At 43.6% G+C, this 18349-nt stretch overlaps 1 protein-coding gene across 4 annotated transcripts in view; it reads right to left on the reverse strand.

Moving 5' to 3' along the window:
• Positions 1–18349, reverse strand: part of BMP2K (BMP2 inducible kinase) — a 402471-nt gene that overhangs the window by 254931 nt on the left and 129191 nt on the right. For all 4 annotated transcript variants that reach the window (XM_029600312.1, XM_029600318.1, XM_029600326.1 and 1 more), the window contains exon 6: positions 5135–5216. In XM_029600312.1, the coding sequence (XP_029456172.1) occupies positions 5135–5216 (82 nt within the window). The remainder of the gene's footprint in view (positions 1–5134; positions 5217–18349) is intronic.

Genomic DNA, 18349 nt, shown 5'->3' on the forward strand with positions numbered 1-18349 from the left:
GAGAACACCTTCTCTCTTCAGGAGGAGAGGGCTCTGAAGGGAGATCATCTGTATCCTTGGAAGAATCATCAGTCCAAAGATCATAAGGTTGATCACCAGCTCCCTGAGGATCTTCAGAGGGGAGAAATGGCGTTATACCCGAAGGGCCAGGCCTAGGCACCGACGGCATCGATGCAGGCACCGACGGAACTGGCTACATCAATGGATGAGTCGGTGGCAGAATTCCAAACGGCGGTATGGGTATCGATGTTTCTTCACCTTCCGATGACAAAGGTATCAGCGAAGGAAGAGGACATACCGGTGGTCCTTGGTTCCAATGGTGGAAGGGCACCGATCAAGGCATCTAGTCTACCCAGTAGGGATGTGAATCGTTTTAGGACGATTAAAATTATCGTCCGATAATTTTAATATCGTCTTAAACCGTTATGGAACACAATACAATAGAGATTCTAACGATTTATCGTTATAAATCGTTAGAATCGTGAGCCGGCACACTAAAACCCCCTAAAACCCCCCCCCGACCCTTTAAATTAAATCCCCCACCCTCCCGAACCCCCCCCCCCAATGACTTAAATAACCTGCGGGTCCAGCGGCGGTCCGGAACGGGCTCCTGCTACTGAATCTTGTTGTCTTCAGCCGGCGCCATTTTCCAAAATGGCGCCGAAAAATGGCGGCGGCCATAGACGAACACGATTGGACGGCAGGAGGTCCTTCCGGACCCCCGCTGGACTTTTGGCAAGTCTTGTGGGGGTCAGGAGGCCCCCCCCAAGCTGGCCAAAAGTTCCTGGAGGTCCAGCGGGGGTCAGGGAGCGATTTCCCGCCGCGAATCGTTTTCGTACGGAAAATGGCGCCGGCAGGAGATCGACTGCAGGAGGTCGTTCAGCGAGGGCGCCTCGCTGAACGACCTCCTGCAGTCGATCTCCTGCCGGCGCCATTTTCCGTACGAAAACGATTCGCGGCGGGAAATCGCTCCCTGACCCCCGCTGGACCTCCAGGAACTTTTGGCCAGCTTGGGGGGGGCCTCCTGACCCCCACAAGACTTGCCAAAAGTCCAGCGGGGGTCCGGAAGGACCTCCTGCCGTCCAATCGTGTTCGTCTATGGCCGCCGCCATTTTTCGGCGCCATTTTGGAAAATGGCGCCGGCTGAAGACAACAAGATTCAGTAGCAGGAGCCCGTTCCGGACCGCTGCCGTTCCGGACCGCCGCTGGACCCGCAGGTTATTTAGGTCATTTGGGGGGGGGTTCGGGAGGGTGGGGGATTTAATTTAAAGGGTCGGGGTGGGTTTTAATGTGCCGGTTTTGCGATTTTACGTTTTTTCGATTTTTCACGATATTTTACCCCCCCAAACGGCAACAATACGATTCCCTCCCCCTCCCAGCCGAAATCGATCGTTAAGACGATCGAGGACACGATTCACATCCCTAATACCCAGTAGCGGTGCAAGCGCCATGGGAATCAGATCGGTGACCGACTCGGGGATTGGTACCGGTGTTCTATGGAGGCTGGAAGCCCTGCAGTGCTTTACCGATGGCCTCTTGGATCATCTGATCCAATTCCTCATGGAAGCCTAGAGCATATATCCCCGGCTCCGGAGTAGGAGGCAATAGAGGCGTAGCCGGAGGGTCCATCGGTAAAATTGGAGACGTGGCTCCCTGCACCGATGAAGGTGGGGGAACGTCTCTGTGACCTGGTCACAGAGGAGGATGGGGCCTTCTCTGGACGGGATTTCTTTGTCGGTGGCTCTGTCAACGCCAATGCCGAGGGATTGCTGGGCCAGCGGACTGAGCTTTCCGATGCCAGTGTCGACACTTTTCACGATGTTCTCCTCGGTCCTTCTCCTGAGGCGATGAGGAAGAAGTTGACATCGGAGTAGTCGATGCCAGTCGGGCAGCACCGGTGTCTCGCTGCTGGCGAGATGTCGATGGCACCGGCTCAGACGAAGTCGAAGCAGTCGATGGATCCCAGACCTGTTCAATAGATCCCTAGAAACGGGAGTGGTGCCGAGTGATTGGAGAAGAGCTGTGGTGGTTCCGCTTCACAAGAGTGGGAACAGAGAGGAGGCTGGTAACTACAGACCGGTTAGCCTCACTTCGGTGGTGGGAAAAGTAATGGAGTCACTGTTGAAAGAGAGAATAGTGAACTATCTACAGTCGGGAGAATTGCTGGACCAGAGGCAGCATGGATTCACCAGGGGAAGATCCTGTCAGACAAATCTGATTGACTTTTTTGACTGGGTAACCAAGGAATTGGATCAAGGAAGAGCGCTCGATGTCATCTACTTGGATTTCAGCAAAGCTTTTGATACGGTCCCGCACAGGAGACTGGTGAATAAAATGAGAAGCTTAGGAGTGAGTGCCGAGGTGGTGACCTGGATTACAAACTGGTTGACGGACAGAAGACAATGTGTGATGGTAAATGGAGCTCTCTCTGAAGAGAGGGAGGTTTTAAGTGGTGTACCACAAGGATCGGTATTGGGACCGGTCCTGTCCAATATATTTGTGAGCGACATTGCGGACTGGATAGAAGGTAAGGTTTGTCTTTTTGCGGATGACACTAAGATCTGCAACAGAGTGGATACGCCGGAAGGAGTGGAGAGAATGAGACGGGATTTAAGGAAGCTGGAAGAGTGGTCGAAGATATGGCAGCTGAGATTCAATGCCAAGAAGTGCAGTCATGCATATGGGGAGTGGAAATCCGAATGGACTATATTCGATGGGGAGAGAAGGGCTGATGTGCACGGAGCAGGAGAGAGACCTTGGGGTGATAGTGTCTAATGATATGAAGTCTGCGAAACAATGCGACAAGGCGATAGCAAAAGCCAGAAGAATGCTGGGCTGCATAGAGAGAGGAATATAGAGTAAGAAAAGGGAAGTGATTATCCCCTTGTACAGGTCCTTGGTGAGGCCTCACCTGGAGTACTGTGTTCAGTTCTGGAGACCGTATCTACAAAGAGACAAGGACAAGATGGAAGCGGTACAGAGAAGGGCGACCAGGAAGGTGGAGGGTCTTCATCGGATGACATACGAGGAGAGATTGAACAATCTAAATATGTACTCCCTGGAGGAAAGGAGGAGCAGGGGTGATATGATTCAGACTTTCAGATACTTGAAAAACTTTAATGATCCAAAGACAACGACAAACCTTTTCAGTCGGAAAAAAAATCAGCAGAACCAGAGGTCACGAGCTGAGGCTCCAGGGAGGAAGACTAAGAACCAATGTCAGGAAGTATTTCCTCACGGAAAGGGTGGTGGATGCCTGGAATGCCCATCCGGAGGAAGTGGTGAAGTCTAAAACTGTGAACGATTTCAAAGGGGCATGGGATAAACACTGTGGATCCATCAAGTCTAGAGGGCGTGAATAAAGAGGAGGCATTCAAACACTGCTCGGAGCGGCAGTAGCCACAGAGGCATTCAAACACTGCACGGAGCAGCAGTAGCCACAGAGGCATTTACGGAGCGGGATGCCAGTGGCCAGTAGTTGGTGTTCCACCTTCACGGAGCGGAAGGATGGAGGGCTGCTATCTCAAAAAATAAAATAAAATAAAATAAAAACAGGGGTGGGTAAGAGTATGGGGTAAGGGTGTGGCCTGCTTGTTACAGCAGTTGCTACCCCTAATTGATTAGGGCTGGAGGGTACTGGAAGCCAATAGTAACAGGTGGGAGAGAAAAAAAGGGGAGAAAAATGGATAAAGTGCGTAGCTTGCTGGGCAGACTAGATGGGCCGTTCGGTCTTCTTCTGCCATCATTTCTATGTCATTTCTATGATTCTATGGAGTCAGGGGTTTTGAATGAAAAAGAAACTCCATCTTCTCTAAGCAGACTTTACGGCCCTTTGGCATCATTTGGGCACATTTGGGGCAAGTTAGGGTATCATGGCTGGACCCCAAGCACAATACACACACTCAATGCGGGTCTGTGATGGACACTGTGCGAGGACAATCAGGGAACCGACGAAAACCCGACGCCATGACTTCACAAAAATTTAGCCGTGGTGTGGTCGATGGCCGGTAGGCCCCTGAAGGGAAAACTCGACGGGAATCGACTGCAAATGAGGGTAAATCCTTACCTTTCAACCGCGGAGTACGGATATGGAGAGAGGGACCCCTATGGGGTAGAATTTTTTGAACATTTTTAAAGAAGTTCTGTGAGGAAAATTCCTGTCAGGAATCTCTAGAGAGCTCCTTAACCCACGTGGCTACTGCTGCGCGGAAAGAGAGACTGAAGGGGGACCCCTGCTGGATGCAGGGTTAGTGCCATGCTGGGCATGCCCAGTAGGTGCCAGTCAAAGTTCTAGAAACTTTGACAAAAGTGTTCCATGATTGGGCTCCATCCTGTGATGTCACCCATATGTGAGGACTACCATCCTGCTTGTCCTGTGAGAAAAGAAATTACTATAATTATTAGAAAAAAAATTGTGAGAAGACAAAGGGGCACAAGTAAGACAAGCCATGTACAAAGGTAAGGTAAGAGGCCCCTCCCCCCAAAAAAATAATGGAGTATTGTGAAATTAAAAAAAAAATCCCAATACCAATAAAAGATGTATTTGGGATGGGGATGCAGGGAGTTACATGCTTGATAGAAAGCTAGAAAAAAAGCAAAGCAGAGGTAAAATGGGGGCATGGCAGGCTGTCTAACATGAGTGGCAGGACAGTGACTATAATTTTGAGCTAAAAGCCTGTAGCATACATTCGAGGTGTAGTGGACTACAAATTCACTTCATAAACAAACACAAATGGTATATGTCTCAGTTACACCACCATACATCAATTAATTTATATTATAATAATTTTATTTTATACTAAACCCTAGCATCTTCACCGGATTATATCTTTGGAAAAATCTCCATGCTGCATCTGTTGGGTATAGAACAAAACTCAGTCCTTGTTGTGTCATTTCCCAAGGTGAGTAAGAAGAGGCAAAAGGTATGCACAAGTTCATTCAGCAACTAAGACCTACACGTGTGGATTACACAAACAGTCCCAGAGTCTCTCAGCTAGAACACACTTATCTGCCATATTGCAGTTGCAGCCAAAATATGCATATTTATCAATACATAACAGTGCTCTCTAACCATTTTGATTATTCGGGAGAAACTCTCACTCTCCTCATTAAAAAGACCAGTTCCTTCTCTTACCCATATATCAGCTTTGGTGGTGATCAGTTTCCCTCCATAAAGGTTGATCATTTCAGGAGCTCTGTATGACAGAGTTGTATACCTGGCAATGAAGTAAAAATATATATTTTACAACGAAGTTTTAATTGCAGCTTATTTTATGTTATTAAGATAAGACTCATTACCTCATTTTCATTTTCTGGAAAGAAGTGGCTTAACATTCTACCAACCAAGTGTAACTCTACTCGTCATCAATAAAAGTGAATGAACAGGAGTCAGTCCGAGCATAAAAGCAAAACTGGTTGTGTTTAATGATCATTCTTTCAGCTTACAAAACTGTTATCTTTTAATGTACTTAACATTCATTAGTAGTACTTAAAGAGCCAGGCCAAATTAATCATAACATGAAAATGACTATATTGTTGTAAGAGACAAAATACAGTTTTACTTAGTTAAGAAAAATAGATTTTTATATTTTATAATATGGGAGAAACACCATGCAAAATCCATACTTGACCTTGAATCAATCACAATTTTACAGTTTGAAGTTATTTATATGTACAGCTGTTTGTCTACAGTAACCCTATACCCTTGGGGCAGCTGTGTTAGAAAGACATTTACAAATGAGATTACACACATTTCATTGGTTCATGTTGGATACTCGACCTCATTTGTAAGTATATCTGTGCAATTTACTTTCTACAAAGATTTAAAGCAACTCATCTGTTATGGCTTTAAAGTCAATGATGCAACTAACTACTTATGTGACCAGCTGATATACAGCAATATTATCAATCTTATTTACCTGAAAAGTCCAAAACAGAAAAACCTATTGGCCAAGTTAAGCTTTACCAGCAAAGAAATCACAGACATGCCATTATATAAAATAGTTTTGACTAATTCCATGCTAACAAAGTCTGATGTGAAATTTCTTTTGTTGCATATGGATTTCCAAAAATATTCCTAGTTAACTAGGTGGCTGAAAAACTGCATAATTCACAGAAACACAAATTTATAAGGCATGTATTTAGAAATTAAGTAAGGAGTCAAAATCCTGACTAGTGCTAACAAACACTAAGGGTTGGTAAAATGGAAATGGCAGATGTCTATTTACCACCATGGCCCAGACTGTTCAGTACATTAGTATTACACAGAGCAGTTTTGGAGTGCTAGAATGTCACATTCCTTAAAAAAAAAAAAAAAAAAAAGGAATAAGGGCATACTGGGAATTGTTTTTGGACATGCTGACTGTAGTAGGTAAAGGTCTGTAATACGGATAAAATTCTAGACTTAAGATGTCAATTATTCTCTGGGGCAAACAGGCTATGAGTCCTTACAGGTGGGTAATGTTAGCCAACACAGCTACAGTTGGAAACTTGACTAAACACCTTCTAAAGTTTCCAGAAGCTCTTCTGAACTTGTACAGGATTATCACATGTCACAGCCATCGTGCATGGATCCTTCTCAGTCCTTGTTTTTTTGCAGATTTGGTCAGTCGCAAAACCGCTGAGGTTTTCTGCTGCCCTCCAACCTTATTTCTTTTCTTGTGGGATTTTTAGATTGACTTTATTTCACTCATCCTTTATCACCCCAGTTAGGGTTTTTGTCCTTTTTTAAAATTGTATTTTCCACGGCCACAGACACCGGCACAAAACAGCACTGGTCAGGCCATTTTTGTTTTGCAAATATCAAGTCGCTTCATTTTATTTTTATTTTTCTTCTTTATAAAGTTTACAAAACATAAATACAAGTATAACTTGCATTAGGAAAAACATGGCTATATACCATTTAAAGAAAAAAAAAAGGAAAAATTGAAAAGGAAAAAAACAAGAACATAAAGCCATTCATTAGCTCTCTGCTTCAACAGCAGGGGGAATGAAGAAAAGACGATTTATATTCAGACACTACCAACAAGGTCTGAATTACATAGTCTGAGTAAAACAAATAAGCATGGGTGTAGCTTGCTTGTTACGGCAGTTACTATCCTGAATCAAGCCTGATACTTCACTTAGAATACATATCCAGCGCAACTCACTGCTTCAACGGCAGAGGGTATGAACAAGAGAGTATTTGTATTCAAACAACCAACAAGGACTGAGTTGCACAGCCTGGATAAACAAGTGTGGGAGTAGCTTGCTTATTACGGCAGTTAGTACCCCAAACCAATTAGCTAGATACTTCACTTAAATGCAGCTCTAGCACTGCTATTTATGATGGCAGTGGTGGAAGGGAAATAGAAACAAAAAAGTTTTTTTCTGGGACAAGAGTAACAGAAAAGTATGGAAAAAAAAGTGTGAAAGCTTGCTGGGCAGACTGGATGGACCGTTTGGTCTTCTTCTGCCGTCATTTCTATGTTTCTATGTATTAGACCCCTTGATGGGGAGGAGATTGATAGGAAAACATAACAAAGAAGAAACAAGTACTTCAATTTATACTTGGCCTAAATACACCCTTTGCCTTATGGAACAACATTCCCAAGCACATTAGAAACAGATCTACCTATCAGAAAATGTTCAAGTTGTGAAGGTTCAAAGACAACATATTGGGCACTTTGATATTTAATCAAACAATTACAAGGAAAACGCAAATTAAACGTAGCAGACAGTGCCAAAACTCTAGATGTTAACTGAAGAAAAGCCTGCCTTTTCAGCTAAGTCTCTTTGGTAACATCAGGAAAGAGAAATATTATGACCCAAAAAAAGCCTGTTGCGAAGTTGGAAAAAAAGTTTCATTGTCCAGTGTTTATCTTTCTCCTCAGCATAAGAAACCAAAAGAGTAGCACATTCAAGATTTTCTGTGATAGACTGTTTCAGGAAAGCAGACATTTATTTATTTATTGGGTTTTATATACTGTCATTCGGTTTCACCATCACAAAGATTTACATGTTTCGACAGAGAAATACAGGTTTCGGTTGCTATATAAATAAGTTCGTGAGTAAGTAAAGGCATTATAGTACATATAAGTATTAAAAATACATACAAGATTTGTAAGCACATAAGTATTATAAGTACATATAAGAATCATAATTACATATAAGTGTCATAAGTATTATTGTACATAAGTGTTATAGTACAATAAGTTAGTGAGCAGGTAAAGACATAGTACATATTCCGGTTGTGAATAAACAATATCGGTTATGCATTTTCACAGGGTTGCAAGTGGTTATTATAAAAAAAGGTTTGGGCTACAGGATAATAAGGTTGAGAGGGATATCACTGATTGTTTTGGTAGGCTTTGGTGAATAACCAGGTTTTTAGTTCTTTCTTGAAGGTTTTTAAGTTAGGTTGTGTTCTTAATTCGGTTGGGAGTGTGTTCCAAAGTTTGGGGCATAGCAACAATGGGATTTATTGATGAATGCTCAGTATTTTATCCTTGAAGAGTCTATTCTATGAGGAAGACAGTAAACCCTGGAAAAAACATTGTTTACTTTTTTGACTGCTGCAGCACACTGAACCGATGATTTCAATGTGTTATCCACTATGACCCCCAGATCTCTTTCTTGGGTGGTAGCTCCTAATATGGAACCTAACATTGTGCAACTATAGCATGGGTTATTTTTTCCTATATGCATCACCTTGCACTTATCCATTTTAAATTTCATCTGCCATTTGGATGCCCAATTTTCCAGTCTCACAAGGTCTTCCTGCAATTTATCACAATCCGCTTGTGATTTAACTACTCTGAATAATTTTGTATCATCCGCAAATTTGATTATAAATATATTGAAAAGTACAGGTCCCAATACAGATCCCTGAGGCACTCCATTGCCTACTCCCTTCCACTAAGAAACTTGTCCATTTAATCCTACTCTGTTTCCTGTCTTTTAGCCAGTTTTTTATCCACGAAAGGACATCGCCACCTATCCCATGACTTTTTACTTTTCTTAGAACCCTCTCATGAGGAACTTTGTCAAACGCCTTCTGAAAATCCAAATACACTACCATCTACCGGGTTCACCTTTATCTACATCAGAGTTTTCCAAAGTGTGTGTCGCGACACTTTAGTGTGTCGCCTGCAGTGTGCCGCGCAAGCCCGGTGCACGTGACACACTGGCAAGTGGGAGCCAATGCGGCCGCCAGTGGACCTCATCCCACTGGCGGCTGAGCAGTAAAGAATCGCTGTGCTGTGTGCCACAGACACACAGCAGGAAGATCGGTAGGACCGTGGTGGAGCTCACCTCACCACGGCCCGAAGAACAAGGTCACGTCGAAACGTGCAGATGCTCCTTCTCCTTCCTGCCCACATGGCCCCGGAAGGAAAATGTTGCCGGAGCCGCACGGGCAGAAAGGGGGTGGAGCATCAGCTGCGTGCAGAAGAGGAGCAGCGTTGTTACAGCATGGGAGAAGAGGCGGCCCGGTAGCAGGGCCCCCACCGCGGATCGGTCCGAAAAGATCAGGGCCACTGCGATTGGCCCGAGAAGATCAGGGCCGCTGCAAAGCCTGTCCTGCAGCGACCCGTGAGGAGGCGGCCCAGAGGTAAGAGAGAGGCTGAGGGCCCGTAGAGTGTGTGTATGAGGTGAGTTGAGAGATTGTGTGCGTGTATGAAGTGCGTTGAGAGATTGGGTGCGTGTATGAGGTGCGTTGAGAGATTGGGTGCGTGTATGAGGTGCGTTGAGAGATTGGGTGTGGGAGTAAGGACCTGAATGTTTGCAGAGACAGTATGAGAGAACCTGTATGTGTGTGAGAGAGACAGCATGTGATAGTGAGAGCCTGTGCTTGAGCAAGACAGCATGTGGGAGTGAGAGAGAGCCTGGGTGTGTGAGAGTCAGACAGCATGTGCAAGAGAGAGACTGTGTATGAATGATTGTATGAGAGAGCCTGTGCTTGAGCAAGACAGCATGTGGGAGTGAGAGAGAGTCTGGGTGTGTGAGAGTCAGACAGCATGTGCCAGTGAGAGACTGTGTGTATGAATGATTGTATGAGAGAGAGCATGTGACAGTGAGAGCCTGTGTGTGAGAGTGAGAGAGAGAGAGAAAGAGAAAGCATGTGAGAATGAGAACCTGACTGAATGTTTGAGGGAAGAAGATAGATGGAGAGAAAAGAAATAGAAAAAAAGACAATATGAAAGGAATTGGCAAAAAAATAAGAAAGGGGAGGTGGAACAAAAAAGCCTGTGACCAACCGATTAGAAAACTAAGTTCAGACAGCAAAGGTAAAAAAAAAAGAAATAAATTACTTTTTACTGATTGGCACATGTAATCTTTGGTAATGTGCAAGAGTAGCACTTTCTCTATGCGGATCTCACAATGTACAAGATCAATATGGAGGAAGTGGAAATCCACGGGGCCTGCACAGAGGAGGCAGCAGAATGGGCTTCAGTGCCAATAACAGCAATCAGCGCCTCCCCAATAGCCATGCGGCATCAGTGACAGTGGCAGCAGAGGAATGAGAGAGGCTCCGAGGTTGCTGGCAAAAGAAAGAAAGGGGGTCTGCCTTTAGTGTGTGCATGTGTATGAATGGGAGTCTGCCTGGGGGTGTATGTGTGTGAATGCATGGGTGCCTGCCTGAGGGTGTGTCTGTGTATGAGAATGTATGGGTGTCTTCCTGGGGTTTGTATGTGTGAGAATAGGTGCCGGCCTGTGTGTAGTATATGTGTGTGTGTGTGAGAATGAATTGGTGCCTGCCTGGGGGTGTGTGTGTGTGAGAATGAATGTGTGCATGCCTGGGGGATAGTGAGGGAGTGGAGTGAAAATGAATGGGAGCCTGCCTGGGGGTCAGTTTCAGTGTGTGAGAATGACTGGAAGCTTGCCTGGGTGTGTGTGTTTGTGTGAGAATGATTGGGAACTTGCCTGGGTGTGTGTGTTTGTGTGTATGTGAGGGAGCCAGAGAGAGCGTGTATGAGAAAATCCAGGGGAGTAAGAGTTTGTGTGGGGGTGTGTGTGGAGGGGGAGAGAGTGTCTTAGAGCCTGAGAGTGTGTCAGTGTCTGTGAGAGCGAGAGGTTATGGTGGGTATAAGAGCATGAATGTGTATGTATGTGACAGTGTAGGTGTGAGAGAGAATGGACATGTGAGTCTGTGTGAGAGAGGATAACCTCCTAATCCTGGACAATATCAGGGTGACTGGAAATCAAGAGCTCCCACATATGGACAGCAGGGGCTTTTTAAAATCCTTATTAGTTTTAATTATTGGGTGTTATTTGATATATTTGCTGTTTTGAAATATTTTATTGGTGTTTGGGAAATTGTAAAAAATGTATATGATTTTAATTAATAGAAATTCTATTTATCAGTAGTTTTAAAATATTCTTTTATTAGTATGGTTTTACTATTATAACTGATGATTTATGTTTCTTGATTTTATTTGTTTTATGAGGAATGGTGGTTCTGCTTTTCCATTGTTAATACACAGAGTCTGGCTTCTTGGTGTTTCCATTTCAGTTTTTGTCTAATTTGTGCTCCTTTATTTTGTATTCTGTATTTGGTGAGGGTCTGTCTCTGCTCTCTGTGTGTGACCATTATGAGAGATTCTGCTAGCATAGGGATCTATAGCAATCTGGTTTGTTTTGTTTCCTCAGTAGGTGGTGTATTGGTATTCTAGGACCCAGTGTAATATTTACCCTTGCTTTTTCACAGGTAGGGTTATTGTTGTTCGAGTCCTTGGTGTTATTACTGTTATGTTACAATGGGATTGCAGTATAGATTTTGAGTGTCTTTTTTGCGAGGTTTTATTTTAGTTCACAATGTGCCTGGCAGTGGAAGGTGTTTGTGCTGCTGTTACTGTGAGGTGACACCAGCATTTGAAAATATCTTTTAGTATGATGAGCTGTAAGGGAAACATCCAAGCTTGTTTATCCAACCTTGTTTATCCAAGCTTGTTTATTAAACTTGTTTATCTTTCCTTTAACTCTAATCCCAGTTAGAATAACCCCTGTTTATTGTAACTTTCTCTTCCGTGCACTTGTTTTATACTACTGTAATGTATACTCTTATGTTTTAGTTATGTATGTTATAATGTATTGATCACCCCTTGTTTTATGTAAACCGACATGATACGTACTCCCGTGAATGCCGGTATAGAAAAACACAAATAAATAAATAAATAAATAAAGCTCCATTGTTTGGGGGAATTTCAGTGGATGCACAGAGTTACAGAACTGGAGGTGCAGGATTTATATTGATATTCTGTCCCTTCCTATAAATTCCAAACTTCACTCTCATAACATAAGAACATAAGAAAATGCCATACTGGGTCAGACCAAGGGTCCATCAAGCCCCGCATCCTGCTTCCAACAGTGGCCAATCCAGGCCACAAGAACCTGGCAAGTACCCAAAAAGCAATATATAATTAGTTGAATGAGGCTATCAATAATTTTATAGTGTGAAACTGGCCAGCTTTTTAAAATTACGCAGAAGACCCTTTGGACTTTATTAACACCAAATATTCAAAAGCTGTGTTCATCCCATCAAGCTCATATATCTCATTAAAGAGGTAAATTGAATAACACAATAACTTTGTTTTATTATTGTTATTCATAAATTATAACAATAATATTAATCTTGGAATATTATATATTTTTTAATATAAATGAAAGGTTTTCACAAGATAGGTTGTGTCGTGAAACATTTTATTATGTATAGATTTAAGGAACATACGTAAATTGTCGAAATACATTTCGTTCGTTTAACCTTTAACCTCTGGTTTGCTAGTAGACTGAATTACTGTGTCCTGAAATTATGTTTATCTAAAAAGTGTGTCACCAACATGAAAAGTTTGGAAAGCTCTGATCTACATATTTATTAACTCCTTCAAAAAGTGAAGCATTTCACTTTTTGATGATATTCAGCATTTTTTCCCTGGAGAGCTGCCTAACAGATACTTGCAGGACTCCCTTTTATTGATAAAAGCAGGTTTGCTTACCGTAAACATTGTTTTCCGTATATAGCAGGGAATTTAGGCATGCAGCGTGGGTGACATCATCCATGATGTCAAGAGGCAGAGCTTACTCTCAGCTAGAAAAGCTTTTGAAATGCGCATGCACCGGCATTCCCGTGCTCCTCGAGCCATCTCCTTAGTTGGTTTTTAAGCTAGTTGTGAGTGCAGGTGTTAAAAGAAATGGCTGTCCAAGGAGGTGAGGGGGATTGCAAGGCTAAATTCCCTATCTACAGAAAATACCGTTTACGGTATTGCTTTTTTCCGTCAATAAGCAGGGCATTTAGCCATGCAGCATGGGAGTCCCAAGCACATAGGTTGTGCTCTGTAAATTGATATCGTGAATAGCAACCTATGGATTGTGGACAGCCATTAGGAGTCCTTAAAGTTATGTAAAATTGCCGATCCCAGCGTGCTGTCTGCCACGGATTGCTGGTCTAGGCAATAATGCGAAGTGAAAGTGTGAATGGAAGACCAGGTCGCTGCCTTGCAGATGTCTTGGATGGACACACCTTGGATATGTGCTATGGAAGTGGCTGTGGCTCTGATTTGGTGAGCTTTAACTGGTTTCGATAGACAGACATTTGACAGTAACAGAACTGGATGCAAGTAGTTAGCCAGTTTGAAAGAGTTCTTCTACAGACTGGTTGCCCCGGGTTATTGGGTTAAACGAGACAAATAATCGAAATGTACGTCAGATGGGCCGAATCCTGTTTTTGTAATAAGCCAAAGCTCTCTTACACTCAAGTGTATGAAGAGTTTTCTGACTGTCGTCAGTGTGGTTTTGGGAAAAAGACTGGTAAGGAGATTGACTCAAGTGAAAAGATGAGACTACTTTTGGGAGGTGAGTCCATAATAAGGATCTTATCATTATGAAATTAAAGATAAGGGAAGTTGATCACCAGGACTTGGAGCTCACTTATTTGTCTCGCTGAGGTGATGGCCACCAACAAGAGGACTTTCCAGGACAGATATTTGAACAATGAGGATGACATGGGTTCGAATGGAGTTTTCATCAGAGCTTCGAGGACCAGATTTACATCCCATGGGACTGAAGGTTTCTGAATCGGCGGATGTAAGTGATTTAAACCCTTCATGAATTTCGAGATCAGAGGATGAGAAGAGATGGAAGATCCGTTATTCACTGAGTGGTAAGCTGCTATTGCGCTGAGATGTACACGGATGGATGTAACTACTAGACCTGATAGGCATACGGTATGCAGGTAGGATAGTAGTGTTTACAAAGGGCATCGAAAAAGATTAACTCTTTGTTGGTTGCACCAAGCCGAATATCTCTTCCATTTGAAAGCGTAATTCTTCCTGGTAGAAGGTTTTCTGGCTGCTATCAAAATACCTGTGATATTGGAAGGGAGATTTAGTTAGTTCAGTACCTCCCATTCAATCTCCATGCCGTTAAGAGAAGAGATGAATGCATGGGGTGTATGAGATTCCCCTCGCCTTGAGAAAGCAGAAAAGGGTTGTTGATCAGTGTAATCGGTGAACTGATTGACAGATGAAGATGATAAGCATACCATGTTTGTCTCGGTCAAGCAGGTGCGATGAGAATCAAATCCGCTGTGTCCGCTACACATTTCTGGATCATGCGTGAAATTACCGGGATTGGCGGAAAGGCATATAGGAGGCTGTCTGTCCAAAGTATCAGGAAAGCATCCTGCGATGCCCTGTGCATGCTGGGAAGAAGTGAGCAGAACTTCCTTACTTTCCTGTGGCTTTCTGAAGCAAAAAGGTCCATCTCTGGATTAATCCAGCGAGCTAAGATGCTGTTCGCTTCTGCCTGATTGAGCTACCATTCGTGTGGGTGGAAAACTCTGCTGAGTTTGTCCGCTTTCCTGTTCGCAAGACCTGGCAGGTAGGACACCTGAAGTAGAACTCAGTTGTTTTCAGCCCATTCCCATATCCGAATTGCTTCCTTGCAAAGAATCAAGGAACCTGATCCTCATTTGTTTACGCAGAACATTGCTACTTGGTTGTCCGTGTGAATCATCATGGATTTGTTCTGTATCCATGATTGGAATGCCAGTAGTGAGTTCTTTATTGCTCTGAGTTCTAGCATGTTTATCTGAAACCCTTGCTGGCTTTTGCACCAGAGCCCTTGGGTTTCTAAGTGAAGGAGATGAGCTCCCCAGCCTTTTCTTGATGCGTGTGTCGTTATAAGTTGATAAGGAGGCTGCCTCAGTGGATAGTCATCGGTTAAGCCTGAAGAACCGAGCCAAAGGATGTCTCTTTTCATGGATTTTGAAATCTGTATTCTTTGGGACATCAGTTGAGTAATCTGGTTCCACTGGGTCTTGAGACCCCACTGGAAACGCCTTATATGTAGACGTGTTCTGAACCACATGAATGGCTGCGGCCATGTGGCCCAACAGAACCAATACTTGGACAGTAGTGTATTTTTGACAATGGAGAGATTGACAAAGGGATCTCAAAGTTTGAACTCTGTCTAGTGGCAGAAAAGCTCTGGAAATGGGAGTCTGCATTTTTGCTCTGATGAATTGAAGATCCTGAGAGGGGTGAAGTTGGGATTTTTTGTAGTTTATGATCCAACCAAGACTCTCTAGACAGAGTATTGTTTTTTCCAAATGAGTCTGGAGGATTGAGCATTAGAGTCGTCGATTAGCCAATCGTCTAAGTATGGAAAACGTTTTATCCCCTCTTTGCGCAAGTGTGCCACAACAGCAGCAAGACATTTCGTGAAGACTCTTGGGGCAGAGGAGAGACCAAAAGGGAGTACCTTGCATTGATAGTGATGATTTTGCACTTGGAAACAGAGGTAACACCAGAAATTCTTGTGTAGTGGAATGTGTGTATGCGTCCTTTAGGTCTAGGGAACACATCCAGCCTTGGTTTGAAGAAAAGGAAGGACTGTTTTGAGAGATGTCATCTTGAATTTTTCTTTTCTGAGACATTTGTTGAGAGCACGGAGGTCCAGGATGGGACAAAGACCCCCTGATTTTTTTGGGGATGAGGAAGTATTGGGAACAACAACCCTTTCTTCTCTGTGAGAAAGGAACTGGACGGAATATTTTTTGTTGAAGTAGTAACTTCACTTCTTGCATCAGTGAGGGATTCTGTGCTTGTGATGTCCTGGGTTGAACGGGATGTGGTAGTGTTGGGAAATAACTGAACGGTAGTTTGTAACCGTGTGAGATTATATCCATTACCCATTGGTCTGTGATGATTGTGGACCAATTTGGTTGAAAGAGGGAGAGTCTGCCCCCTATGTGTTTTGTTATTGTTGTGGCGAGTGAATCTAAAAAGGCTGTTTGGATGGAGGTAGAGACATTTGGAGTTTTTGTTGTCTCTGGGACTTTTGTCAAGGTCTCTGTCCTTGATGTTGAGACTGTTTTGGCTGTTGGTTAATTTAGTTGCCTGTAATTTTGGAGGTACGGTTGGTAGTAACAGTATGGTCTTCTATAGTAATATCCTCTTTTGTATTGGCTGTAATAATGTCTGGGCATCATTGGTGTTTCTGAGGGAGATGTCAACGATTGGACTGCCATATTCTGTCCCTTTATCTGGGAAACTGTTTCCCTGAGCTTTTCTCCAAAGAGATTATCAGGTCTACATGGCAAATTAGTTAATCTGTCATGAATATCTTCTCTTATGCTACTTGCAAGTAGCCAAGAAAATCGCCTAGCTGATATTGAAACGGCCGAAGATCTGGCAGATGTATCAAAGGCTTCATATGCTGTCCTTAGTAGATGTCATAACCCTTCTTGTAAGTCTTCAAAGGGTTGTGGAAAGGGGGCATTCCCGTGAGACGTTGTAAGGAAAGGTTTTAGTTGTTCGGTACAGGCATACAAATACTGGATTATATAGAATTGGTGTTGATGACTTTGGGATCAGAGCATGGAGTTTTGGTAAATTTTGCATCCAAACTCATCTAAAATCTTGTTATCCCTTCCGGGTGGAGTGTTGAAATATAGCCTGTTTTTCTTAGCTCTTTTCATTGCTGATTCCACAACAACTGAATTATGAGGAATTTGTACATTACAATAGTAAGTAGTTTTCTGCATCCTATATTTAAGGTCTAGCTTTCTGGAAGTAGGAGGTATAAGATGCGGAGTATCCCAGGTTTTGTCCATAAGAGATTCCAAAACCTGATGAGAAGGAAGGGCAGTTGGTCTGGCTGGCACTTCTAAAATTTGCAAGATTCCCAAAACTTTAGATCTGGGATCCGGGAGCTTTTGAGTTTCTATATTTAGGGCTGAGCCCAATTTCTCCAAAAACTTAGAACAAGTAAGATCTTCTGGCTGTGAAGATTGTTGCGGATGATCCTGTGGAGGGTCCGATGGAATTCCCTTAGCACTGTCAGGAAATGAAAGGGGAGAGATTTCTGGAGATTTTCCATGAGGAGAAGGTGGAGGTGAAGCCAAATCTTGTAGGGATGGTTCTTTGAGTGGAGAGGAAGGAGAAACATGTGGCAATGAAACTTTGTGTGTTTCCGAAAGTGTCAGAGAATGGTGTGAAGGCAACCCCTGGAAGACATTTTGTAGAAGAGTAGAAATCTGAGACATCATCTCTTGGGCCAATGGTCCTTGAGGTGGGACATTACTCACATCGCCCTTGCGTGGCCGTTTACCTGTAGCATTGATGAAATCCTGATTTAAGACCGTATGCGGACAGGCTGATCTCTTCCGGGAGTGGCAAGTCAGGCACAGGATGTCTGGTGATGAGTCCCAATTACCTGCTGGTTCCTCTATGGCTATATCAAAGAAAACAGACAAGGGGGAGTGCAGACTCCTTTGTGGAGATGTGGAGGGTGGAGCAATGGATCTCACTGAAGAGGTTGCTCCGGAAGGTTGTGTGTAATTGGGAAGATTTTCAACTCTTATGTGTTGTGTGCATCGAGTGGTCTTTGGTTGTGTCGGAGTGCGTTGTGGGCACCGACGCAATCACGCATGTGTCGGGATGGTAATGATCGATGCAGGGACTGATATTGATTGCATCGTAGGCAATCTGGTTAGGAGCAACGCTCGGCACACAAGACACAGACACCGACGCAGTTTTTGCTGAGCTGTCTTCCGAAGCTGAATGTGCACGTCGTGGAGCCTCAGACCGGAGTTTTTTCTTACCTGGGGAGGATTGTGTCGATCGCATGTCAGTAGGAGAGGGGCATGATGATGATGAGTGCCTCAACCACTCCATTTTTTCGACTCGTTGGTGTCTAAGCCTGAGGGGGACATCCTGCCACAATCCTTGCATGTGGCCTGGTCATGGTCGGGACCAAGACAAATAATAATTATGTCCGGCAGTCACCGACATTATCTTATCACATGTGCAATATTTGAATCCCGGGCTCTTCAGCATGATGTTTTTACTAAGTTGTCCTTTTTTTTTTTGTC

The sequence above is a fragment of the Rhinatrema bivittatum genome, chromosome 1 (genome assembly GCF_901001135.1).
Source record: "Rhinatrema bivittatum chromosome 1, aRhiBiv1.1, whole genome shotgun sequence".
Taxonomy (NCBI): domain Eukaryota; kingdom Metazoa; phylum Chordata; class Amphibia; order Gymnophiona; family Rhinatrematidae; genus Rhinatrema; species Rhinatrema bivittatum.